This window comes from Cetorhinus maximus, chromosome 13 (genome assembly GCF_964194155.1).
Source record: "Cetorhinus maximus chromosome 13, sCetMax3.hap1.1, whole genome shotgun sequence".
Classification (NCBI taxonomy): Eukaryota; Metazoa; Chordata; class Chondrichthyes; order Lamniformes; family Cetorhinidae; genus Cetorhinus; species Cetorhinus maximus.
The window spans coordinates 52,858,236-52,885,613 of record NC_135891.1 but is presented as its reverse complement, the minus strand read 5'-3'; the positions used below and the strand labels follow the sequence as shown (position 1 = coordinate 52,885,613).

The window sequence follows — 27,378 nt, the reverse complement described above, 5'->3', positions numbered from 1 at the left end:
CTTCCGGCTTCCTCTTTCCCCAAATTTCTAGGATGGAACATGTCATGAGATCCGGTGTTGGCCGTAATACGCGATGACGTAATCGGTCTGCGTGCGTCTGTCCGCTGTACAGCAGCCAATGGCGTGCGAGCAGAGCGGAGTCGCCGTCCAATTGAAGTGCGGGATTTGTTAAATGGTTTAAAGTGCGGTGGATTTGAATTTAAACGGCAGCGGGGTTAGAGTGGCTCGTTAGAGAGAGAGTGTGTGTCCGGCAACGGGAACGGTCGTCTCAGGTGAGGATCAAGTAGACCTGGAGCTTAGCGGGGAAAGGGTCCGGCTTTGTTTGATATCTGGGGACTCCGAGGAGTTTGGGGTGGGGGTATCTGTGGGGCCCTGGGGACGCGTCTCACCCAGAGACTGGCCTCTGCCCAGGGCTGCAGCTGGTGTCACTCTCGGTTGTTTTTTTACTCCGGTGGGGATGGTATTATGTCCATTCCAGGGTAGCTGGACAGAACCTCTTCTCCATGGGCTGTCTTTTCCGTTTCATGGTCTAACGAGGCAATGAGTTCATTCTGGTCTCTATATAGCACCAATCTCCTTCTCTGGGATGTTCTGCAATAGCCTCTGGTTTACCAATTTATTTGCCACAGTTCTTGTAGTTTAGAGATATCAGGTAAAGATTGCAGGTATGTTTGGGTTTTAATTTTTTAAAAATAAAATGTACTTATCATTTTTGTTAGCCTAAATTGATGATGGCATAAGAATGAGTCAGCATCCTGTCGCCTGTGTGTTTAAAAAAATAAAATAAAAAAATAAATATACTGGCCCTCTGGAAATGACAGCAACTCATGGGAGATGTTCTTTTAATAGCATACAATGGAGGAGCATAAGACAATTTTGCTTCTGTGTTCTTTGTTCATGGTGCAGGTACCATGTGAGATTTGGTCATGTGAGCTTTTTCAGGCTGCTGTGTCTCACTAGGACATACATATGAAATATAAGCAGAAGTAGGTGATACGAGCCCTTGAGCCTGCTCCACCGTTCAATAAGGTAATGGCAGATCTGTTTATGTTTCAAATTCCACATCCCCATTACCCCCTAGATCTGGAGTTGCCTGCAAGAGGAAACATCATTTCCTTGTCAATACTGTTTAGGATCTTTTATACTTCAATCAAGTCACCCCTTGTTTTTCTAAACTCCAGTGGAAACAAGCCTAGCTGTATCTAAATTTTCCTTGTAAGACAACCTGCTTATTCCAGGTATCAATCTAGTAAACCTCCTGTGAACTGCCTCCAATGCATTTACATCCTTCTGTAAATGAGACCGAAACTGCACTCTGTTCAAGATGTGGCCTCACTAATGCTCTGTATAACTGAAGCATGACATCCTTACTTTGATGTTCAATTCCTCTTGTATTAAAGGATAGCATTCCATTAGCCTTCTCAATCGCTTGCTGTACCTGCATACAAACTTTTTTGTGGCTCATGTAATAGAATTCTGCATCTCAGAATTCTGTAGCTGTTCTCTGTTTAAGTAATGCTCTGCTATTTTATTCTTCCTGCCAAAGTGAGCAACTTCACATTTTCCCACATTCCATTCCATCTACCAGATTTTTGCACACTCACTCAATCTATCTATATCTGTCTGCAACCTCCTTATGCCCTCTTCACAATATACCTATCTTTGTCATCTGCAAATGTAGCTACCATGCTTTCACTCCCCTCATCTAAGTCATTGGTATAAATTGTAAAAAGTTGCGGTCCCAGCACAGACCCCTGCGGGACTCCACTTGTCACATCCTGTCAATCAGAAAAAGACCCATTTATGCATACTGTTTTCTGCCAGCCAGCCAATCTTGTATCCATGCTAATATCTTACCCCACCCTCACACCATGAGCTTTTACTTTCTGTAATAACCTTTGGTGTGGCACCTTATCAAATGCCTCCTGGAAGTCAAGTACAGTATGTCTACAGGCTCCCCTTCATCCACAGTGCATGTTGCTCCTTCAAAGAGCTCCAATAAATTGGTTAAACATGATTTCCCTTTTACAAAACTATACTGACTCTTCCTGATTAGCATGTTTTTTTTTTCTAAATACCCAGCCATATCCTCTTCAATGACTGACTCTAATACCTTCCCCATGACAGATGTCAAGCTAAAAGCAAAAAACTGCGGATGCTGGAAATCCAAAATAAAAATACCTGGAAAAACTCAGCAGGTCTGACAGCATCTGCGGAGAGGAATACAGTTAACGTTTCGAGTCCGTATGACTCTTCAACAGAACAGATGTCAAGCTAACTGGCCTATAGTTTCCTGTTTTCCACCTCCCTCCTTCTTGAATAGAGGGGTTATATTTGCTACTTTCCAGCTTGATGGAACCTTTCCAGAATCTAGGGAGTTTTGGAAAATTAACACCAACGCATCCACTACCTCATTAGCCATCTCTGAAGACACAAGGATGAAGTCCATCAGGTCCCAGAGACTTGTCAACCTTGAGACATGTTGGCCCACAGCTCCATCAGTTTGCTCAGTACTGCTTCCCTCGTGATTAATTTCACCAAGTTCCCCTCTCCCTTCCACCTCCTGATTTATAGCTATTACTGGAATACTTTTTGTATCCTCTATAGTGAGGACAGAAGCAAAATATTTCTTTGTTTCAACCACCATTTCCTCATCTACTATTAACTCCCACTGTCACTCCCTAGAGGACCAACAATCACTTTACTTACTCTTTTCCTGTTTGAGTACCTGTAGAAACTCTTGCTATCCATTTTTACATTTCTAGTTAGCTCCCTCTCATACTCTTAAAGGTCAATCAGGAGAAAGAAATTTAGTCATTCTCTGCTGTTCTTTATGTCCTGACAAATGATCTGATCTGCCACTCATCTTTGCGGAGTTGTATGCTTTTTCCTTAAGTTTAGTGCTTTCCTTAACATCTTTAGTTAACGACGGATGGTGGTTCCTCCCCTTATAATTTTTCTTTATAGTAGGAATATACTTAGTCTGAGTATTCTGAAATATCCCCTTAAATGTCTGCCACTGCTTCTCTGTTGATCTATCCCCTAGCCTAGTATCTCAGTTTGCTTCAGCTAGCTCAGCTTTCATGCCTGCATAGTTGCCCTTATTTAAGTTTAAAAACTAGTCTTAGACCCACCCTTCTCCCTTTCAAACTGGATGTAAAATTCAATCATGTTGTGTTTGCTGCTACTTAGGGGTGACTTCACTTTGAGGTAATTAATTAGTTCTGTCACATTGCACAATACCAAGTTTAATATAACCTTCTCTCTCTGGTTCCAGAACATGCTGCTCTAAAAAATTTTTTAGAAAGCATTCTATGAACTTCTCACCTAGGCTGCTACTGCCAGTCTGATTTTTCCAGTTTATATGTAGATTAAAATCACCCATGATTATTGCTGTCCCTGATCACAAGCACCCAATATTTCTTCTTGTATGCTTTGTCTTACATTGTGGTTACTGTTAGGGGGCCTGTAGACCACTCCCACTGATGACTTCTTTCCCCTACTATCCCTTATCTCACCCAAACCGATTCTACATTCTGATCTCCTGAACCAAGGTAATCTCTAACTATTGCACCAATACTATCCTTCATCAACAGTGCTACCCCTTCACCTTTACCTAGCTTCTTATTCTTCTTAAATATCATATACCCCTCAATATTCAGGACCCAATCCTTGTCATCCTGCAGCCATATCTCTATAATGGCTATCAGATCATATTTATTTACTTCAACGTGTGCTATCAGTTCATTTACTTTATGAATGCTGTGCGCTTTCAGATACAGAGCCTTTAGTTTTGTTTTTTTATTATCTTTGTAATATCTGGCCTTGACTGTTCGGGTATTCTTAGGTTTTATCTCTGTCCCTTCCCGCTATTCTATGGCTCTTATTTCCCATATTACTATTATGGTCTCCTGCTTTGAATCTACTGCTTGATTTGCCACATCTACCCAAGCTTGATCTCTCACACACCACCTTCCCCCCACCCCCAACCTCTTGTTTAGTTTAGGGCCCTCTCTTCTTCCCCAGTTATGCGATTCGCAAGAACATACGTCCCAGCATGGTTCTGGTGCAGACTGTCCAAATGATACAGCCCCAGTTTTCCCCAGTACTGGTGCTAGTGCCCCATGAACCAGAACCCACTACTTCCATGCCAGTCTGAGCCATGCATTCATCTCTCTAATCTTATTTGCCCCATGCCAATTTGCATGTGCCTCAGGTAACAATCCAGAGGTTATTACCTTTTGAGGTTCTGATTCTTAATTTGGCACCTAGCTGACTATGCAGTACCTCCTTCCTCATCTTGCCTATGTTGTTGGTACCTACGTGGACCATGATGATTGGATCCTTCCCCTCCCACTGCAAGTTTCTCTCCAGTCCTGAGCAGAAGGCCTGAACTCTGCCACTGGACAGGCCTACATAGCCTTCTGGACTCTCGCTCTTTGCTGCAAAGAACAGTGTCAATCCTCTTCACCAAACTGTGCCATACTACCACTACATTCCTGTTTTCTCCCTTTGCTTCCTGTACCATGGTCAGCCTGTTCATCACCTTGTAGACCTCGCTTTTGTCCACACAGGTTGTGAGCACCTCCAACGTGTTTGACATTTGCAACGTCTCTGGCTCATCCACTACTGTCTGATCAGTCCCATTACCTGCCTCACTCATGGTCACGCTTTCCTGTCCCTCACTGCTGACTAAAACAGACTACCCTATTCTAGGAGGTGTGACCGTCTCCTGGAACAAAGTGCCCAAGCATATCTCCCCCTCCCTTCTGTTGCACAGTGTCTGCAGTTTGTCTTCCAGATCAATAATCCTGCTCTGGAATTCCTCTAGCTGCTTACACTTTCTGCAGACGTGTTTGTCATGCCACATTGCCTTGGTGTCCAAAAGCTCCCAAATCCACAGCTGCAACATAACACCTGTCCTGCCATTGTTACTCATTTTATTTAGTCAACTTAATTTGATTACTCACTTAATTAACTTGAGGCCTGGCATACGTAGGAATTATTCTTTCTCCCATGCTTCGAATTCTCGAGTGAACCTAATTTGCTGCTCAGTCTGTCTCTCTCTTCAGTGTAGTCAGTTGTCCCCTTACATGCCCATTACTCAATTGATGATTGTAATTACTCCCAGAGCCTTGATATTCTATAGCCTTTTTTAGACCACAATGCAGTCATTCCATGAAACTTGGCCTGTTACCACTGATATAACACCCCTTTTGACCTGGCATTAGCTGGGCCATGTATTCTTGAATCTCCTTTCAAGAAGCAAGCTAGCCACTCCTGTTGATTGGAAGCATTTTAGAGCAATGCTTTCTCTGGACCTTAAAAACGCCCCCACCGGTTGAAGTTTTTTGTCATTCATTTGCACCAGCCCAGATGAGCCAAGACAATGATTGGCAGTATAATTATAATTACAGAATATTGAGAAACTTGCTAACCTTATCCCCATAGTGGCATTTGTAGCTTTTCACAATTATAATCTACCTTCACACAAGAAACTGGAAACTGCTGAGGACACTAGGTGGCATTTTAATGGCCCTCTGCTGCCTTTCCCTTCGGATGAATGGCTGGTAGACTGTTTGCTTAACTACTTGCCACGATGCAGGAAGTTTATGTCATCCTGAGTTTTCTTGACATACAGACCCAATTGTGGTCAGGTATGTCCTTGTTTATGATCACTTGGAAGGATTGTCAGCTATAAGCTGGTGAGATAAATCAAACATGGTCTCTTTTTACACTGAGGAAATTGGCATGAGAAATGACTGGGAATTTGATCTTTGGAGATACTAAATCTGGATGATCCAAAATATGCTCTGATAGCACAGTATTGACCAGCTGTCAGGGGAGGGAGGGAGGTAGTGGTGGCGGGGGTCTTGTCAACATAATGTGAAGTGTCTACTAGTGGACCAGCAACACAGCTCTTCACTTGTGCAAAGTGGCACTTCCCAGTAAGAGATGATTTCAATATACATATTTTTTCTCCCCCAAGCCCTCCAAATAAAATGCAGATGATATGACTTTGAAGAGCTTTGAAGAATTTGCCTTTCTAGCTTTTTCCATTTGGTGTCATCTCCACCCAATAAATCCAGTTCTATGGGCTTGGTGGTCTTTTCATGAATGTGAGGGAGGGAGAGCACGCTGAGAAGGAAGACCTCCTAATTCTGTTTCCGATTCTAGTGTAGCATGGGTCCCTGAGCAGAAAGGTATTTTTGCTCTCGATCTCCATGAGAAACTGGAACAGATTGAGGAAAGTCTTTAAGAGTCTCCCACTAGCAAGGTATTGCTGTTTATTACCTTGCTGCTTGGATACCTTGCAGCTGGTTGATGGCTTTCCATGGACTCTGTCTGCAGAAAAGCTTTTTGCTGTTGTAAAAGCAGGCAACAAACAGCTGTTTCACCGTGTGACCTGTTACAAGTCCAAATAAGGCAGGTGGCTAGGTTGATTGTATATCCTGTGATGAATTTTGTACCTTTAGTTTGAGACAGTTAGTGTCTTTGTACCTGAATGACCCATTCAATTTGAAATTATCCTTTCAGTTTGGAAAGTTCCTTTTGTTTCCTCTTGAGACAGGGGAGTTTTTCAACACAAAAGAGAAGTCGGGTAATCCTCGGGCAGCCATCTTTTTATGGCTTTTAAAAATATAAAGCATTGACTGAGTTTGTGATAATTGGGGAACATGATAATTGGGGAAAATCAAGTTAGCGTCTTGTGGCTTAGATTCTGGTAGCTCTGAACGTTCTGGAATATTGCAAAAAACTTGTGGTGGAGATTTGACTGTTCCATCTTCCCATTCTCCAAATAAATTTGTTTTCTAATGAATGTTCTAATACAGTGTGACAACTTTTAATTATTACTTGCAGGATTTCTGATTACAAATGGAGAAAAAGCTTGCGAGCCAAGGTGGACGTGCTGGAAAGGTATTTTTGCCATCTGTTAAAGTTGATATGTAGTACTAACAACTGGGATTGATGGATGGATATAAATTTAAATAATTCAGCATTTGCTGTTTACTTAGGAGATACGTTGAATGATGAGATAACTGCATTTAAAATAAAGGAGGGATGTCTGGAATAAACTAAACAAACTCGATGAAATCCCTGGTCTGGATGGATTAAATCTCCACATTTTAAAAGAATCTAGAGAAGAGATAGCAGAGGCATTGTTACACATTTAATGATTTGTTAGATAAGTGTGCCAGAGGACAGGTGGATAGTAATCTAATTTCTATATTTGAGGCAACAAGACCAGGGAATCATAGCCCAGTCAACTTAATATCAGTAGTAAGAAAAATAGTGGAATCCTTACTAAAGAAGTGAATGGAAGAACATTTGAGAAATTGTCAGCATCAATTTCAAATGGGAAATTCCTGCTTGACCAAGCTTTTTTTTTTGTTTTTGCTGTAGCAGAAAGAGTGAGCAAGGGGAATGAATTAGATGTTTAAGTTATCTGCAGTTTCAAAAGGCCTTCAATTAAGGTGCCCCATAATAGAGTAATAAGGTCAGAGAATGTGGTGTTTGGGGTTAAGTGGCAAAATGGATTGCAAGCTGGCTCCAAGATAGAAAGCAGAGTGGGAATAAAAGTAAAAAGCAGAGTGGCAGGAAGTGGTGTTCCACGAGGATCTGTGCTAGGACCACTGCTGTTCTCAATTTGCATTAATGATTTGGACTTTTGGAATCAAAAACATAACTTCTAAATTTGTGGATGACACCAAATTGGGGAGGATAGCTAATACTGAGGCGGCCTGCAACAAATTACAGGAGAACGTCATTAAACTTGCAGAACAGTGAAATAAAATTCAACAGAGAAATGCAAGGGAGAAGCAAATAGTTTAGATGCATTGAAAGGGAACTTCTAGTATGAGGAAGAAAGGAATGGATGTTTACGACAGATTTAGATGAGAAAAGATGGAAGGAGGCTTGGCTGGAGCATAAACACTGGCATGGACTGGTTGGGTTGAATTTCTGTACAGTATATTCTATGTAATTCACAATATGCTAAGTCCTTTGAATCAATTGTTTAATGCTTTGCTCTGTACTAGCTGCTGCAAGTTGACATGCACTAACTTTGCATTTTTAAATATGTACCCAAGTGGGCAGTCCTGCAATAGAGGAGAATACTGTGGTGGTAATATGGTTTGGTGTCTAAATCATTGCTCAGTTGAGTGATTAGACTGGTGAACCATCTGCTGAAGGTTCTCTTATTCTAGGTGTGGGAAAAAATACTTGGATATCAAGTGCAATTTGTTTTGCGTTTTGGAATGCACATCAATGTCAGTATTGGCGTGCATGTCCCTAGAACTACTTTACCCAAGATGCAGAATGGCCATTTGCGGGCACACTACGAAATCTGCATCAAAATCCAAAAAAACTGATATTTTAAGTCCCCATGTATTTCGTCCATTAGTTTGAAAGTAGATCTGTGAATTATGTCTACTTGAAATATTTCTAAATTGACATTATAGTTGAAAATAATTGAAGCAATAAACTTGTGGAGTCACTCAAACAGAGACAGGAAAGAGTATTTGGGACAGTGAAGGGAAAATTGTCTGAAAATACTTTTTTTTTGAAGATGCCAGCCTTGGATGGTCCAAAACGTTCTGTAGAATCGAAACAAAACTCTCAGAATCGACCCCCTACAGGGAGCTTGTCAGCACAACATATGGCGTCTACTTGTAATGCAGGCCAGCAAAGTGCACCTCTTCAAACACGGATTCTGTCTGCCAATTCAGCTCCAATCAAACGTCCGGTGTTAACAAATCAAGTAAAACAGACAGTGCAAGCGCCCCCACAGCTGAAGCAGGTTTGCCAAAAAGCAGAAGTTCATCAAATTTCTGAACCACCCAGAAGTCAAATCAATACACAACCTGCTGAGGCACCGAATGATGGTATGTATATTTTATAACACTGATATTGCACAGAATACTAACAACATTGTAAGTTTCAATTGTGCTACAATAATTATGTGCTGGCTTTGTAGTTTTGTATAACTAGTCTTTGCACTTTTAGTTGATCCACTACCTTGCATGGTTTAACATTTTCTTCATCACATTCTGTGCTCTTGGACAATTAGAAATAGTTCTATAATGTTGTAGTAAATATCCCATAAGAAAAATCATAGCTTCAATCTGCTTAGGCATTTGGCAAACTTGAGAACTTAAAGTTAGGCAATGAGTATACTACAGACGTTTTATTAGTTCTTGCTTAGAGTAAGAGTGAATAAAGAATGTAATTCTTAGATTGATATTTTTGGAGTTTACAATAAAAATGTTTTGCTTTGCATGTTATGAAAGCAGGGCACAAAGATGGAGAATGGGATGGAATTAATCTAGCAAAGATTTAACACAGACCTGATGGGCTGAATGGCTTGTTATGAACAGGGAAGGAGAGATAAACTGAAACCACTGTTTCCCCTCCCTTACTTTTGGAAAGGTACATGTGTGTTTGTAAGCCCCCTTTGCGTGTGGTCAATTTAAGGAAACAGCAGCAGCCTTTCATGGGTTTAAAAATAAAGTTTATTTAGTCACACATTTGACCTGAAAAAGTCTAAACACTGTCATTCACACCACACTCAAAGATGTAATTTGAGAAGATAGTGCACTTCTGCAAGTGTTAAACCAAAATAATAGTTAACAGTTCACATGTTTGGCTTTTTGTAGAACATCAGTCAGTGGGGCCTGGTAAAGTGAAGCCTTTTTCCACTCTTGAATTATAGTTCCAATGGGTCCAAAATAGCTCAAGTCAGATATCTGGATTGTTACAGAATTCCCTCTGAGATGAATGTTCAGCAGAGGTCATGAAGTTAGGCACTTTTAGGAGGTCAAATTCCATTACAAATGGACTTGGGAGTTTTGGAATCAGACTGGGAGGCTTTTAAGAATTTACAGCCTTTTTTTGAGGCAAAGCCTTTTTCTGCTTGCAGAATTCTTCTGCAGACTGCCCTCGTCTCCAAGTCTTTAGATAAAACTTGTGACCCAGTCCAGCGTGAGATAACATGACCAATACTGGCACTATCCAACCAAATTGGTTTGGGAGGTGCAAGGCCATCATTCACAATAGGAGATAGATGGTGGTCTTTCATGCTCAACTCGTGGATAACTAGTTTTGTCAGCTTTCTTTTGTTAAATTGCAAACTGAGACACAAGAGCCTAGGAGTCCATTGACTCAGTGTTTGGAGTAAGATTCAAACAATTAGCAGGTGTGAATGCTACTGAGGGGTGCTGTCTGGATATGTCCATTCCGTAGGGAGTTCCCCCACCCATCCACTCGCTCACTCACCACCAGCCAGGGCAATTGAAACGCCAACTTTCCAGAAGCCTGAGATAAGCAAAAGTCTCCTATCCTTTTGGCAGTCATCTTGGGCACTTTTGAGTGTCTATTCAAAAATATAAAAGATTTTTCCACAGAAAAACATTCCATGTTTGAAGTTATGAATAGCCTTCACTGGGCATGACGGGCCCTCTTTTTTTCATGTTTAAAGATAGCAGAGCTTCGTGTTTTCTGATTGTAGGTCTTTATTGAACTAATGTCAATATGTCTGCTGGCAGACTGCCTTGTGGCAGAGGCCACCTGACTACAGAAAGCCAGATGGGACATGTAGTACTGTTGCATTTCAAAACTCAAACACCCTCTATCTTATACTATCACTTTGTTCTTGTGCTACCAAATTATCTGCATTTCAGCACCTGAGCTGGGGAAAAATGTATTGCAATTGGTTAGTAAGAATGAACAACATTTTAAATTCGGCATTTATCGTACTTTTACCAGGCAATCGCACTCCAATGTAGGTATGAAGACAAATGCCATGTTTTACTGAACAGGTTGACTGGCTACAGAAACCTCCCTAGAGCAGGTCTTCTCAAACTCTGGGTCGTGAGATGAGCTGCCATGGAGCTCGGACTGGATGCTAACAGCTGTGAGGCTCCTTTAAATCCTCTTTTTTTCTCTCTATTGGTGGGCGTGACCTAACAGATCTTTGAGGCCTGCAAAAAAAAAACCCTGTGAAAAGATAGGCGTTCATTTTCTTTTTAAAAAAAAAACCGTGTAGCTTAACAATTCCCGCTGAACTACTTGTGCCCCCTGTCACTCAGGAGCCAACCCCTCCCTGTTCTGCAGTTAAACCACCCCTTTCTCTTCTTTCCCCCCTCCCACCCCCCAAATCCCACCCCAGCTCAGCAGCTGAAGCTACCCCACTCCTGATGTAACACAAAATTTGAGGCATTAAAATGGGGTCACACCAGGAAAAAGTTTGGGAAGCAATGCCCTAAAGGGTTTTAGTCTGTCTTGAAATTTTGACTCAACTCAGGTGTTATTATAAAAGAATATGCTTTTGTTAGATGTTTCGCCTCAGCATCCCAAAATTTTACGAGTTGATTACTTCTTTAAGCTGCATGGTCTGTTATGGGTTAGTACAGTAGCTAGTATGGTCACAGCGAATGAATGTCCAACTGATTAGTGGTGGTTAATGGTAAAACATCAGTCGAGGTACAAAATAATTCCCTTCTCAGGCAGTACCATGATCCATTGTTGCCTGATAACTTAATGTTTTGAGGTTTTGTTTCTGTCTAGTTCAGAATCACTGGTCACTGTCATAAGCTGGACTTCACACTTTCACCTGGAAAATGCTAGAATTTGACCTTGATTGTATAAGAGGAATGCATGTTATGTACTAGTGACTTATAATCTCGCATGCCACTGTTTTCCTGCCTTTTGGGAGGTGCACTGGAGATCAGTCTCAAATTTTACTGGAAACAACATTTTTTTACATGAAACATGAATAAGCAAAATAGTGTTCAGTGAAATTTGATTATTTCTCATTGCTCCTTTTTCATCAAAACGTCAATGACCACTTTCAAGTTAGCTGTTCCTATGTTGCAGGCTGTATACATTTATAAGCTCAGCCAACACTTTCCTGCCATGCTTGGGTGTACAAAAGCCTTTTTTGATGTAACCCATGATGGGTCATTTGCTGACATGACTTCAGCCACCATTGGTGAATCTGCTGACAATGTTTTCTCAGTGATGTAACTAATATAAAATATAAAAAGTAATATAATATATTAAAAAACTTGGCCTTGATTTAAAAACCAGCCAACAAATGCATTCTGTATGGTAGAATCCATCAATTCACCAAGATTTTCTCATTTGCCCAAAACTGGCACAACCAGCGAGAAAGATGGAGTTTTACGAGCAAGTTGTGTTCGATATGAATCAAGCTTTTGCAATCTTTTACTCTAGTTTTTCGACAAAAAAAAAATCACACTTCTCAAAATGGGTGCCATTTGTACACATCTCTGCACCCAGAGTGGAAGCTCTGTCCCCAAATGTCTGTTTTGAACAGAATTGAAAATTTGAGTCTTGCCATGGAATATTGGGTCTGAGCTCTGATGCCTAGATAAAGGATTCTTGGGTACATGCGAAGGGTGGATTATTTGCTGAAGATGTGTTTGAAGAGTATGTGGGCAGGATAAATGGTGGGACAGTTCTAACAAAGAATTAAGTTGTACCTACAAAATAAATGTTCCGTTGTGCTACTTTAAGACCAAAAAGCTGGGGAAGGAGTGGGAGCAAGTACTCATTTCCCAATGGAAATTTCTAGCTGTGGATTAGTACTATAGACCACTTCATGGATTCATTTTATTCTATTAAATAGGAAAACCTGCTGAGAGTACATCAATGGATTGTCATAATGCAAGTGAGAAGAAAAAGAAGTGAGTTTCAACTTCTGTTTCAACTCTTCCTCTCTCCTGAATTCACTGTCCTCTTATCCTCTGAATTTCTCCCTCCATACAAACTGTCCATTAATATTCATAGCCAACCCCTCAGCCATACCATTTCATGTGCCCTCTACTCCTATTGTGTCAATCATAAATAAGGTGATCTCTGATAATTTCCTTGAATCAACTTGCATCCCCCGACTGAACCTGTTCCTTCTGTGAATATGCAGGAGTGGAGGAGAAATACTTTTTTTCTCTCCAAAGTTACCTAAAGGGCACTTTTAAATTCCAAGTTGCCTAGTCTGTGGCCCTTTGTTCACCATGATATTTCTGCAACTACCAATCTGCTCAATCTCACCCTCATCCCCCATCTTTGAAGTTTTGGTCATTCCCCTGGGACAGCCCTTGTATCCCCTCAAAGTCCAAGAGATGCAGACTTAAATGCTTATGGTAAATAACTAGCTTTGTTATTTATCACCAGATACTGTTGAACTGCAAAAGTACTAATTGGGTCCTCTTCTGAACCAAAACTGCACACTATTTCAGGATCATCCTGGAGTGCAAAGACAACCCTTTACTTTTTTAAATTACAGCCTGTTTTCTCGATCACCACCACCTTCACCATCAAGTACAAAGGGCTCATGGATTTTGACACTAAGATTGTGGACATTTATTTAACTGCCTATACTGCTTTTTTCCCTCCCTACCCTAAGTCCACCAAGCCGAAATTTCCCTAATGTTTCCCTTGCCATAGCCCTTAATGCCTACATGTGGCTCCAGACCCACAGCAATGTTGTTGACTCTTAACTACCCTCTGAAATGGTCTAGCAAACCACTCGGTTCAAGGAGAATTAGGGATTTAGGGATGGGCAACAAATGCTGGCCTAGCCAGTGATGCCCACATCCCATGAAAGAAATTTTCCCTGGTCCTCCTTGATCTGGCTACAGCCTCTGATGTGATTGACCACACCATCCTTCCCATTGGCTCTTCTCTCATCCAACTGGGTGGAACTGCCTCCTGGTTCCTTCTTAACTTCCTGGCTACAATTTGCATTGGCTCCTCTTCCTGCCCAGATAACAAATCATTAGTCACTTGAGAATTTATCCTTTACCCCTTTCCCTTTTTTAATCTATATGCTGTTCCTGGCAATATCATCTGAAACTACAATGTATATTTCGCAGCTCTACCTTGCCATCACCTCTCTTGATCCCTCCACCGCCTGTGATTTGTCATCTCCTGCCTAACATCCAGTCCTCTGAGCACAAATTTCCTCCAATTAAATATTGGGAAGGTCTAAGCCATTGTCTTCAATCCCCAAAATAAACTCCAACCCTTAGCCACAGACTGTATCCCTCTCCTTGTTCACTTGAGCCTGAGCAGACTGTTTGTTATCTTACTGCTCCAAGAGAAACTTCTAACCATGTAGCCACTAGTTCCACCTCCTAGCGTTCTGTCTTCACCTCTGCCTCAGGCTTCTCTGCTGAAACCTTCACCCATGCCTTTATTACCTTCAGACATGGCTATTTCTTGGCTCTCCTGGCCAGGCTCCCATTTTTCACTCTCCACAAACTCACCAAATCCAGTTCACCCTTCTCACCTGTGCTTGCTGACTTATACTGGCTTTTGGACTGGCAATACCTTATTTTTATGTCTTAAATTCAAGTCTCTATAGCCTTTCCCCTTCCCTGTCTTCCTAACTTCTTCTAGCCCTATGATCCTCCAAGATCACTGCTTGTCCAATTTTGGTATTTTGTGCATCCACCATTAGCAACTGCACCTTTAGCTGCCAAGGCCGTAAACTCTAGAATTCCCTCCCTGAGCCTTTACCATTTCCTCTTTTTAAGTTGCTCCTTAAAATTTACCTATTGGTCAGGCTTTTAGCCACCTGTCCTAATGATTCCTACTGCAGCTCCAGTGTTGAACCTTATTTGATAGCGCCAATGAAGTGTCTTGGAATGTTTACTATGTTAAAGGTGCTATACTATACACATGCAGGTTATGGGTGTACCGTGCAAATCTGGTGCATTCAGCCTGCAAGTTAAACTAATTGAATGCCACTGCAGAATGTTTATGCAATTTGTTAATATTACTGGAAAATGTTTATAATGCTTTTGATTCATGTAGACCAATCTTTGAAGTATTTAGAGCAGACTAAACTAGCTAACTGGCTGATTATTTTAAAACCTTGGACTAAGGAATCACTTACCAAACTGAAGATTATAGCAAGTAGTTTTGATAACCAAATATGCTATGAATGCAGTCTGACTGCTAAATTTTAGCAGGATATATTAGGAAGAGAATGAATGAATAGTGGCCCTTTTGCCCTTTTTTAATGACTTACTGGAAAGATGACTTGAGAAATTACAAGCCACATCATTTACAACTTGTGCAGAGGACAGCTGTTTTTCTCCGTGACTTTCTCCTAATGTCTGGAGAAATTTGTTTTTTGTTTGTAGATCCAATTAGGTGAAAGTTAAAATTGATTACTTCAATCAGAACTTGAAGCATGTGGTAATATGGTTGTATTTGTACAAGTGACCAAAACGGCATGTTTTCTAGGTTGTTGAGGACATGGGAGTTCTAGGCATTACATCCTTTAGTCTCTGGTCTTCTGTGGTTCTATTGCCTTTAGGAAGTTTTCTTTGCACATCATTATTTATTTCTGAAATTGTAAAATCACTCAATGCTGTACAATCCAATTTGATCAATTTTATTTTAGAAAGCAATGGTGTTTGGATGACTTTGAAATTGGCCGCCCTCTTGGAAAAGGCAAATTTGGAAACGTGTATTTGGCCCGGGAACGACAATCCAGATTTATTCTGGCATTGAAAGTGCTTTTTAAATCTCAACTTGAGAAAGCTGGTGTGGAACACCAACTCAGAAGAGAAGTTGAAATCCAGTCACACCTCAGGTATGGTTCTATTTTGGGGGTGGGGGGTCTTGTAAGGTGTAAAGAAATTAGTGTGCACTAACTAGTTACGCTTATGGTTCCTGTTCACTGCTTTTTGTGCAGTGATCCATATTTATAGAATGTCTTCCTGCAAATAAAATTGCCTGCCATATACAGTTTAGGCATTCTCATGACCCATTCTGTAAGATTGGGCCGGATCTTGCTAGAAAAATAAGTTAACACATGCAGTAATTAATGTGAAAATCAACAAACAATCAGATTGAGATGCGCCCATGAGATGCAAATCTCTAGACCTTGCTGGTCGATTCATGCTGCTCCCTTTGCACAGATGGCATCTTTTCCCTTAGCCTCACTTTCAGCTTACTGAATTTGGACATTTAATTATCAGCAAAGAGTCAAGTACATTAATTATGTTCTGATATTTAAGAGCATAAGTGCATAAACAACTATAGCATTGCATGAACAATTATCATTCTGGCTCTAAAAGGAACTAATGTTTCAATCCCTGCATGCAGTCAATTGTTTAATTTTATGGTTCTTTTTCTTTTGACTTTCTCCTTAACCAAATCTTTTCCTTTCATTTCTCAATCCTTAAATGTCATTGTTTAAGGAAATAAGCTTGGTTTTGCTGTTCATGTGGGTCCCAGGTGCCTTATTGTCCTTGTTGGAAGTGCAAGCTGATAACAGCAAGTTACGGCACAAAAATATTTTGAACTGGAGGATTTGGAGCAAAGCCTTGATAGCACATGCTGAGTGATTCCTTGCTCCAGCAACATTTTACCTGTTGTTGTGGGTTGTTTTTTATTAGTAGCTAAAACACCTGACCCTGTCTCCCTTAACCAGAAAGAGATCAACTTCAGTAAATTCTTGTGGATTTTTGCTAGTCTGAAGTTTCACTATAACTAGCATGTGTAGTTCTCCCTTCCTGCCATTGGTTTAGCCTATCTTGATTTGACAGCCATTTGCTGCTGCCCATTCCTTCCCAGACTTTTAATTAAATGATCAGCTAGTTAATATCCAGAGCTAAATGCAGCAGGCGTGATATTACCTGCTGCTGGTTGAGAAAGTAACAGCCAACTGTGCTCGAGCTTCTGTTCTGCCAGGCCGATGCTTCAGTTTGTAAACTTCTGATGCTTTTGTCATAGTACCAGCCACTGGGTGGCACTAATTAGAAGCATAGTTATAACTAATGGTTATTGTAATATACAGACCGGAAACAGGGTTTGGCAGCATTGGTTAGCGGTGGGAGCATTTTCATGTTGACTAAAGTGAAAACCAGAAGTTTACCCTAATCTATTAAGTGGAGAGTGGGTGGAAGGAAAGAGACCAATCAAATGGCTTTTTTATTTGCAACCTGGACCTAGTGTTCTCAGCAAATGCTAGCTTATGACCAGCAGCCCCGCAACAGCACTCTGGAAGAAAAATTCAGAGGTTTGAGCCTTTTCCTTTTTGAAAGTTGAGTCCCTACCCTTTTTTTTGGTAATATTTCACTTGAACATTCTAAGCATTTTTGGCCATTTAAAAGGTGCAATATAATGCAAGTTGCTACTTTAGATAACATAATTAAGGTTTGAACCAATTCAAATTGCATTGAAATTTGAAAACTAATTCCATTTATTCTGTCATATCTACTCAGATTGGCCCTCTTGCGTTTAAAAGAATTGTGCTTCTTCCTTCAACTGAACTAGAAGTTAATTGCTTGGCTGTATGTATGACTTGCAGCTTTCTTTGCTATTCTTTCAGCCAGGCTTAGGTCTACAGTACTAATAAATGGAAATGAGCATACATGGCATGTAGCGAGTGTCTCTGTCTCTAATTTTTTTTAAAAATGCATGCTGTTGCTACTTGACGACTCCTGTGTATGGAGGAGAGAACTTGCATGTCTGGTAGGATGTCCTTGTTTTCAATAGATTTGTTGTCTTTGTCACCTATATGTGGCTAGTTAGAGACAAGAGGCCAAACTTTCAATCCATGTTGACATGCCACTGCATTTTATGTACATGGTATACCCCAGTTCCTCTGACATTATCATTTGACTTCCAATTAATTCAATATATGCAGTGGTTGCCATGCCAGGACAAATCCTTGTTTTTTTTAAGCATTTGTAGTGGAGAGCAAATAAGTAGCTGTCTCTCTGACCTGGCAGTTAGATGGAGATGAATGCCTAGAAACCCGACCATCCTTGTGTCTTTTTTAATTTTGCAATTGTGTGTCAGTTAAAACTCATGAAACCTTCAAACTTGCCCACTGGTTCCAATTCTCGACAGGTAAACAAAGTTTATTGGATTCTCGACAGGTAAACAAAGTTTATTGGATTAATGAGTTGTCTCAAATTTGAAGTTGTCAAATGGCAACCAACTGATGCTAGAGTTTCTAAGATGAGCCATACATGAGCCATCCTGTGCTTACTTCAACTAGCTATTATGTGAAGACTTTGCTTCAGAAGTGACAATTTAGTATGCAGAAGCTACATGAATAAGCACTCTCAATCGTGTTGGTGAATGCTTTCTTTCTGCAGGCACCCGAATATTTTACGACTATTTGGCTACTTCCATGATGCTTCTAGAGTTTATTTGATCTTGGAGTATGCTCCTCGTGGTGAACTTTATAAAGAACTGCAGCGTTGTGGGAAGTTTGATGATGGGAGAAGTGCTACGGTATGAGACAACTTGTTCGTGTGATGCAACTTTGTATTAGAGCTCCAGTTAGTGCCCAATATTAATCAAGCAAACCCAAGTTGCAGTTATGCAGTTTAATTTTTAATTTTTCTTTGTTAGGCACTCAATCATCATGGGCATATGTGAACCCAAACAGCTATTAAAGGAGCATCACTTCCAAAGGCAGTGCTGTCTGACTCCACCCCCCCCACTCCCCCAACAAGCATGACTGGATTGCAACTGGGACTAAAATTTTAACTTTCTTCAGCCATTCCCATTACTTTGTTCATTCACTAAACCTAATATCCTTAATTCCTGCCCTCCTATTCTAATCAATTAGCTTGGCACAGGTCGCAAATCAATTTTTGCATGGCCGATAAAGCTAGGTTTATGAACTTGCATGGAGCTCAACCATCTAGTTCAAACAACACTAGCTCTTATAGGGGACATGGCTACTAAACAACTAGACAAAAGCAAAATGCTGTCAATGCTAGAAATCTGGAGGAAAAAAGAATACTGTAAATACTTAGGTCAGGCAGCATCTATGGAGGGAGAAATGTTAACTGTTTCTCTCTCCATAGATACTGCCAAACCTGAGTACTTGCAGCATATACTTTAAGTCTCTGCTACTGGGAAAACTACTCTGGCAAATGTAGAATACAGTTAAAATATATAGTTTACTATATGGAAAATCATTCAAGTCACAGCAACTGTAGTACATGAACTTTAAGACTTGCATGGTTGTGAAAAGCCAATAACGTTTATAGTGGGGCCTTGCCAATAAAATCTTTGCTTTGCAGGAGCTGAGTGCTTTATTCTATTAACGCACATGGAAGCATTTGTGGTCTTATTGGCATTTCAAAAAATGATACTTTCACATGAAATATATTAAGCTAAAAGCCAGGGAATACAGAGTAGGAAATGGGGCTGGCTAAGTTGGTTCTTAATGTGAGCAGCAGGGAGTACGTGAATGATGTAACGGCAGTTGCAGGGAGGAAAAGAAATGGAGTGTAGGGAGGGGCAATTTCTAATTTATATACATAATTATTTTTTTAGATTTGAGTAAATATTTGGAATAATGTCAATGATATCAAATCAAAATGTGGTTAAGGATTTGTATCCATAACTCCAATGAGTTATTAGACTTGATGATTCTATAGGTACTACTGATTAATAATTTATAACTTTATCCTCTTTTCAGTATATGTCTGAGCTGGCTGATGCACTTGTATACTGTCATTCAAAGAAGGTGATTCATAGAGACATTAAGCCAGAGAATCTATTACTTGGGGCAAATGGAGAGCTGAAGATTGCAGATTTTGGATGGTCTGTGCATGCTCCAGCATCCAGGTACTAATTCCAATAGGCATATAGCTATGTAAATTCCAATTGTTTCATTTTATTGAATGACACTAGAATAAATATTTCCCATCAGCCTAATGGTTCCATAGCAAATTTGGATGCATAACTTTGATTTTGAAAGAAACTATTTAGCTGTGTCTTTTTTATTCGTTCATATGGGTGTCACTGACTCGGCCAGCATTTATTGCCCATCCCTAATTGCCCTTGTTCAGGGGGCATTTAAGAGTCAACCACATTGCTGGGGGTCTGGAGTCACATGTGGGTCAGACCAGGTAACGACAGTAGATTTACTTCCCTAAAGGACATTAGTGAACCAGGTGGGTTTTTATGACAATTGACAATGGTTTCACGGTCATCATTAGACTTGATTCCACATTTTTTTTTTATTGAATTCAAATTGAACCCAGGTCCCCAGAGCATTACCCTGAGTCTCTGGATTACTAGTCAAATGACAATGCCACTACATGACAATAAGCCAATCCAAAAGGTTTCCTTGGGTCAAAGAGCAAATTTATTAACCATTAAACCTGAAGGAAAATAACGGCATTAAGTATTCTGCCCTAATGTAATCATTTGGGGACACAGATGAAATAAAGTGGAATTAAGAGTCCAATAAAAAGAGTAAAAGAATATAACGTTTAAGTGTCCTTTGTCCTTGAGGCATAGATTTTAATGTTGTGGCTGATTTTAGGTTAACTGCTTTCTTTGATGCGGTCAGATGTATAAGATGTGGCAATCATTGAGATCTCTGTTTGCTGTTAGGTTTCTGGTAGTGTTGGCTTCTCGAACTGGATGAGCCACTTAGTCCAAAAGGGGAGGGTGGGGAGTGGGAGGGAGAAGAGAGCAGCCTTTAGCCTGTTTCCTCCATTGAAAAATTTCTTGACACGTGTCACCTGCAATCTCTTTAGTGGCTGGACAACCTTGTCTTAATACTTCACCCATTGTGTTTCCAAGAGGTTTTGGGTGTGCATGTCTGTGGCAGCCATTTTTTCAATGTCCAGTACTTTGCATTTTTAATGCCTTCTCCTTAGACTGTTGAGCTTTGATATGTGTCTCCATCATATTTAAAATAAATCTCTTCACAGTCCTCCGGGGGTGATTTTTGTTTCTCACCTTCAACTTGTGGCCTTGCATTTTTAATCCGTTTGCTCTGCCTCAGTTCAAATTGCAAAAGTTCCAGTCAGTTGAAAAATCATTTTCAAAAAATAAAGGGACATAGCCTTGTGACAATATTTACTTATTTCCTGAACCTATTGCCAGGCTTGAATGCTTCTGGATCTCTGGGTTGCATTCCATATGATTAGAAGAGTAACTCTAAAGAGCAAATAGTCCAGAACCAAAAACAATAGAATGTCACACAAGTCCATTGAGAAGTCGGTCAGGAGTTAAGACTGAAAGAGAAGCCAATTGTAGACACTAAGGGGAGATGGTGGCAAACATTAAGGCAGACGTTATTTCCATTAATGTTTTTATCACTGACTAGACATGTTAAGAATCAGGTAGGTAGACCAGTGAGTAGCAGAGCTGCTTCCAAATGAGAACCATGATTATTGTGGAGGAGAACACATGCTAATGAGTGAGTTGAGGTAGTTGACCAAGGGGACCATACTGGCTGATGACTGACCAGCAGGGAAAAAAGCAGCTGGTCCACTGAGCTTACCCTACACCATAATGGCTGGTGCTTGATGACAAGACACTTGCATATGTGTGATGATCACTTTGGGCAATCCACATCTTAAGCAGAGAATTACTAATGGGTATTGATGTATATAATTGATACTGTCCCCCTTCATTTGCCATTAAATGGGTGTAACCATAGGAGAATTTGGACTTTTTGCCCCTCTATTTGAGGAGGGGTGGAGCAATTCTGATAATCATCTTCAAGGTGTCCATTAAGTGATTGCTTTTTATTTTGGGAACTTTTCCTATATTGGCTCCCTTTGGCTGTGCAAAGAAAGTGTTATAAATTTTGGATCTTGCTTCATAATACTGCAGTGGAAGCCACTCCCTTAAGTGGCCTGAGTGTTTATATTTAGGGGTGTGCTCATAGTCCAAATCTATGTAGCATAACAAAATACCTTTGTGATTGGAACTAGGTATTGGATGTCTAGTTTGATCTTTGCAGGTAGACAATTAAAAATGCCAAGTACAAATTGATTAAGCTGTTTTTATTTCAAAGCAACAGTTATGATCAGATGTACTTATTTTGGTCAGTACAACTTGTCCTCTGGGTAATGCAAAAGAGCAAGCATATCATTCTTCCCTGTATATGTGGGTCCTCTAGAGTGAAACAAAATAATAACGGACTTCCTTCATTCTCTAAGCTTGACAAAGCTTACCCAGCAGAGTCTGATTTCAAAAACCCCATCTTGCAGCCTTTGGGCAAATAGACTAATTTTTTTTCCCACAAAAACTCTTATTCATAACTAGAAGGAACCCAAATCTTCACAAATTGGTTATTTAATCTAAAACAGAAATGACATCGAAGGCTAGCTGATTTGACATTTAAAACAAACCTTTTCATCCTTCCATTCCATTGTGGAAATTCAAAGCATGACACTGTTTGTTTGGCTCAAAGTGATTAGATTACTCTGATCCTAAACAATAGCTCTGATCCTAAACAATAGAGAAGATTTGACTTGGCTAACACATCCAGTGGTTTGAAACTATGGAAAGGAATGATATGGAGCTTCAAACAGCCTACTGCACAGAACTTCTCTACTATGTATTGTAACTTTGCAGTTTGAATGTTCCATGCACTCTGATTCTACAGGGTTCAATTGATTGTCCTTTTCCTCCAATTTTTCAATGCAATCCTTTCTAAAAACTAAAATGTTTCTTAGCCTGTGGTGCCTCAGTACTTGGAAATTGAACCAGTGTTACATTGTTCTTTTTAATCTGAGGATTTTTAACTGAGGACTGTATCTTTAAACTGAAAACTGATCACCCTTATTCAAAAAGGGAGGGTGACAATAAATGGGTAACTATAGGCCAGTTAGCTTAACATCTGCCATTGGGAAAATGTTAAGAGTCTATTATAAAGGATGTAATAGCAGAGCATTTAGAAATACATAATCTAATCAAGCAGAGTCAGCATGGCTTCATGAAGGGGAAATCATGCCTGACAAATTTTATTAAATTCTTTGAGGAGATAAAAAGGAGGATAGATAAAGGGGAATCCAGTAGATGCAATATATTTGGATTTCCAAAAGGCATTTGATAAGTTACTGCACATAAAACTACGTAAGAAAAGAGCCCATGGTGTTGGGGGTAGCATATTAGCATGGATAGAGGATTGGCTAGCTAATAGAAGACAAGAGTTGGCAAGCTGTAACTAGTGGAGTGCCACAGGGATCACTTTTGGAAGCCACAATTATTTACAATATATGTTAATGGCTTAGATGAGGGAAGTGAATGTACTATTGCCAAGTTTGTGGATGACACAAAAATAGGTGGGAAGGCAAGTGGTGAGGATGATATGAAGAGTCTACAGAGGGATTTAGACAAATTAAATCAGTGGGCAAAAACTTGGCAGATGGAATATAATGTGGGGAAAATGAGAGTTTATGCACTTTGGCAGGAAGAATAGAGGAGCTGAATATTATTTAAATGGAAAAAGACTGCAGAAAGCTCCAACACAGATGGATTTGTGGGTCCTCATGCATGAATCACAAAAAGTTAGCACAAGTTCAGCAGGTAACAGGCAAGGTAAATGGAATGTTGACCTTTATTTCAAAGGGAATGGAGTATAAAAATAGGGAAGTCTTGCTAAAACTATACAAGGCGCTAGTTAGACCACATCTAGAATACTGTGAACAGTTGGTCCCATTATCTAAGGAAAGATATACTGGCAATGGAGGCAGTCCCCAGAAGGTTCACTAGGTTGATCTCGAGTATGGAGGGATTTTCTTATGAGGAGAGGCTGAGTAGGTTGGGCCTGTACTCATTGGCATTTAAAAGAGAGGCACCCTTATTGAAATGTAAAAGATTCTTAAGGGGCTTGACAGGGTAGATGCTGAGAGGATGTTTCCACTTGTGGGAGAGTCTAGGACCAGTGGGCATAATCTGAGTAAGGGGTTGCCCATTTAAGACAGATGAGGAGGAATTTATTCTGAGGGTAGTGAATCTGTGATTCTTTACCGCAGAGGACTATAGAGGCTGGGTCACTCCGTATATTCAAGGCTGAGATAGACAGACTTTTAATCAGTAAGGGAATCGAGGTTATGGGGAAAAGGCAGGAAAGTGGAGTTGAGGATTATCAGATCAGCCATGATCTCATTGAATGGCAGAGTAGACTTGGTGGACTGAATAGCCTACATCTGCTCCTACATCTTATGATCAGTGTTACTGTAGTGATGTCTACTCTCTCTAAACATTGCAATTTATATCAAAGGATCTCGTGACAACTGCTGCCATTGCTTTGTTCATACCTTTTTGTATCATTGCATCAAGCTCTGATCAGTATGACTTCCATGTCATACTGTGCTGCTTTTGTACCTGAATTTGCCTTAAGCATATGCTACAGAAACTAAATATGGCTTGAATCCAGTAAAGAGTGGGCACTTCATCTAAGTCTCAGGCCATACCAATTCTGAAAGGTTTCCTGGGCCATATCTTGGAAGACAAAATTATTTTGGGGGATTATCTACTTGATGTCTTCCAGCTTTGAGTTTAGGGAGGAACACTAAATACTTTGCAAATCCTCAAGTTGATAGACTCAAAGATTTTGGGATTCTCCTTTGGCAATCATGTTTTAATGGTTTAATGCCGTAGCATACAAAACTGTGGCTAGAAACATTGGGTTAATGTGTGATAGAATGTATGCTAAAAAGTATTTCATGTTGTATTTCTTGTAGAAGAGCAACATTGTGTGGTACCCTGGACTATCTGCCACCAGAGATGATTGAAGGAAAAATGCATGATGAAAAGGTTGACCTTTGGAGTCTTGGTGTTCTTTGCTATGAATTTTTAGTGGGTCACCCTCCATTTGAAGCAGCAGATCGTCAAGAAACCTTTAGGAGAATTTCTAAAGTAAGTTATCTGCAACTACCCTGTAGTGTAATTGTGTATCTTTTAAGCTGGGCCAAATGTCCTGAAAGTGTTGAATGGTCCATTCCTTTTTCAGCTGGGCACTTCTGTATCCAGCTTAGCATGTATGTAAGGACCAGTGATTTAAAGGGTGAAACTAACAATTCCAAGTTGTTTTTAGTAATTTGTGGGATCCATAACAAATCGATGCATTGTTAAACCATGTTGCTTTGATTATGCTTCAGATTTATATCTCCAGTGTTGCAGATCACCTCAAAACCTATCTGGCAATATTCACTTCACTTGATTAGTGATAACTGAAGATGCTTTTTTTGTGCATGACAAGGAAGTTTCTGGTTTAGCCAAGGTGATAGCTAGGGCGAAGAAATTTACTTGTATCCCTGGCCTAGGCAGGAGAAAATTAGTTAAGTTATTTGCTCTGTATCCAGATTCCAATGCTGCATGTGGGTGCCTGAGGTCAGTGTTGGGCTTTCCTGGATTCTCTGAGTCAGCTGATAAAGTTTGCACATGTGATATGCTCATTTGTGCTGAGTTACTGATAAGCTGCAGTCTGTAATTACACCCACCCTATTAAGAATTTTGGGAGGTGTGGGTAAAGGAAGAATTCAGTGACAAAATAGATTAAATGAGTGCTCACTGGAGAAACAAAGCAGTTTAATATGCTACTGAAAAGTGGTGTCTTTTAGGTATTGCTTATTCAGTATAATAAACATACCTTGTGCTGTATATTTTCAGGTTGACCTTAAATTTCCATCCTTCATAACAGAGGGTGCAAAGGATCTAATCACTAGGTTGCTGAAGCACAACCCCAACCAACGGCTACCTTTGAAAGATGTACTTGAACATTTATGGGTGGTTAAACATGCTGTTAAATCAGCCACCCAGAAGAAGGAGCTCATGACACCATCTGACCCCAACATGTAAACCAGGGAAGTATAGGAAATGCTGGTTTTGAGACTTTGCAGTGCAATAACCATTTTCTGACTGCCTGCAGCCACTATTTTGTCTGATTCTGAGTGTTGGAATATTACCACTTCTTCTCAACAGACAACTCAGGCTAATAGAGAATTGGTGAATTTCTTAATTTACCTCTTTGTTTAAATTGTACTGTATTAAATTCTGGGACTGTCTAGATTCCCCTTAATCAGTTTCCACTGCTCATGGTGGAATTCACTAATTTTCTCTTGAAAATTAAATCTGTATGTTTACTGTAATGTTTTCACTAGTGAATGAAATGAAAAGGAAAAATTGTGACTCTCAACTGAATTTTGCAACTGCAAAAACAAAGTTGCTGTAAATAAAGAATTAGCTATGAGAGCCACTTCAGGTTTGAATATTAATGGCCCAGTTGAATTTTAACTTTTTTCTCTATTTAAAAATATTAATGCTTATGTCATGGATCTAGCTTGGATTAGTCGCTGTTGAGGTGAGGACATCTGTGTTCCTGCTATGTGCAGTTAACTTGCAGTGGTTCAGAAATTACAACCTTACCAACTGTACAAATTGGTTCCCTTGCACCTGGTCAGAATTTAATCAGTCCCTCAGACTGTATGTAAATTAAGCTTAGTTAATTGCTCTCATGGGTTTTACAAATGCCATGTAACTTCTGTAACACTCCTGTTATTTTACTTGTGTAACAAAGGATGGACTCTTTAAACTGCAATTGCAAAATCTTGTCAAAAATCCGCGATCAGATCACTGATCTGAAAATGGCAAGATTTGATACGTGGGAACTTTGATTTGGATGCAGTTTCTTGTTCACCTGCTTTTGTGTGTATATCAACTTTCCAGTTGGATTTCTTCTTCTAGTTAGAAACCTTTATTTTATAGCTATGATTACAATATCCATCAAGTTGAGATGATTATACATTAATAAAAAGTCTAGCATTTTGAAACTAAATGCTTTTCCTCCACCATGTTCTTCCCTGACCATCCAAATACCCATCCACCAATTAAAATGTCTGAAGACTGCTTTCTCTAACTGGAAACAATTGATAGATTTGATTGTGATAATTTGGAGGAGGAACATACTTTTGGGCTCTTATGAATCTTGAGGTGGGAGGGATTACAAATTTAAGACTCCTCTTGGCTGCTCTAATTTTAAATATTTAGCTATAGCTTCAAAACAACTCTGCTTTACAAGGGATTTTGTAGACCAAAATTGCTTTTATTTTTGACAACTCTGGTGTGGCGGGATAAAAGAGTTAACTCCAACAGCAATACATTCTCGATAGCAAATTTGGTGAAGTTGTAATGTGAAACCTGCTCACCTTGCTTTTCATCAAATTGGAGTGGCTGTCAGGCAGGCCTCTTGATTTGAAGATGTAAATCTCCTTGTAACAGTTCTAATATTTCAGTGCAACACAACATTTTTATATTAAAGATTTTTTTTAAAAATAGAGGCATGTACTTGCCCAGATGAGAAATGTTAATAAATATAAAGTTTTGTTTCAGATTTGGTTTTTTTAGCCTGATCCAGCCCAACATTGTCAGCTACTCCAGTGTTCTGTGTAGGATGTACACTAATGATTAAAAGTAAACAAACTATAAACTGTACAAGGTGAACTCCTATGAATTGATTGTTTGTAAGATCCAAAGTCTCATGTAATGGACAAGGCTGGGGATCCACATGATATATACCAGCCTCAAGGCTAATATACTTTGTGATTCACAATCTGTAGGAGA

The 27,378-nt window shown here is 39.9% G+C and overlaps 1 protein-coding gene across 1 annotated transcript; it reads left to right on the top strand.

Annotated features, from left to right (window-relative positions):
- Window positions 1–193: 193 nt before the first annotated feature.
- aurka (aurora kinase A) lies at window positions 194–26,593 on the top strand. The gene is made up of 9 exons (XM_078555374.1): window positions 194–272; window positions 6,862–6,918; window positions 8,570–8,885; window positions 12,650–12,707; window positions 15,434–15,625; window positions 18,144–18,282; window positions 19,484–19,632; window positions 24,501–24,675; window positions 25,429–26,593. Exons 2-9 carry the CDS (start codon window positions 6,877–6,879, stop codon window positions 25,615–25,617), a joined length of 1,260 nt encoding a protein of 419 aa, XP_078411500.1. The 5' UTR covers window positions 194–272; window positions 6,862–6,876; the 3' UTR covers window positions 25,618–26,593.
- The last annotated feature ends 785 nt before the right edge of the window (window positions 26,594–27,378 follow it).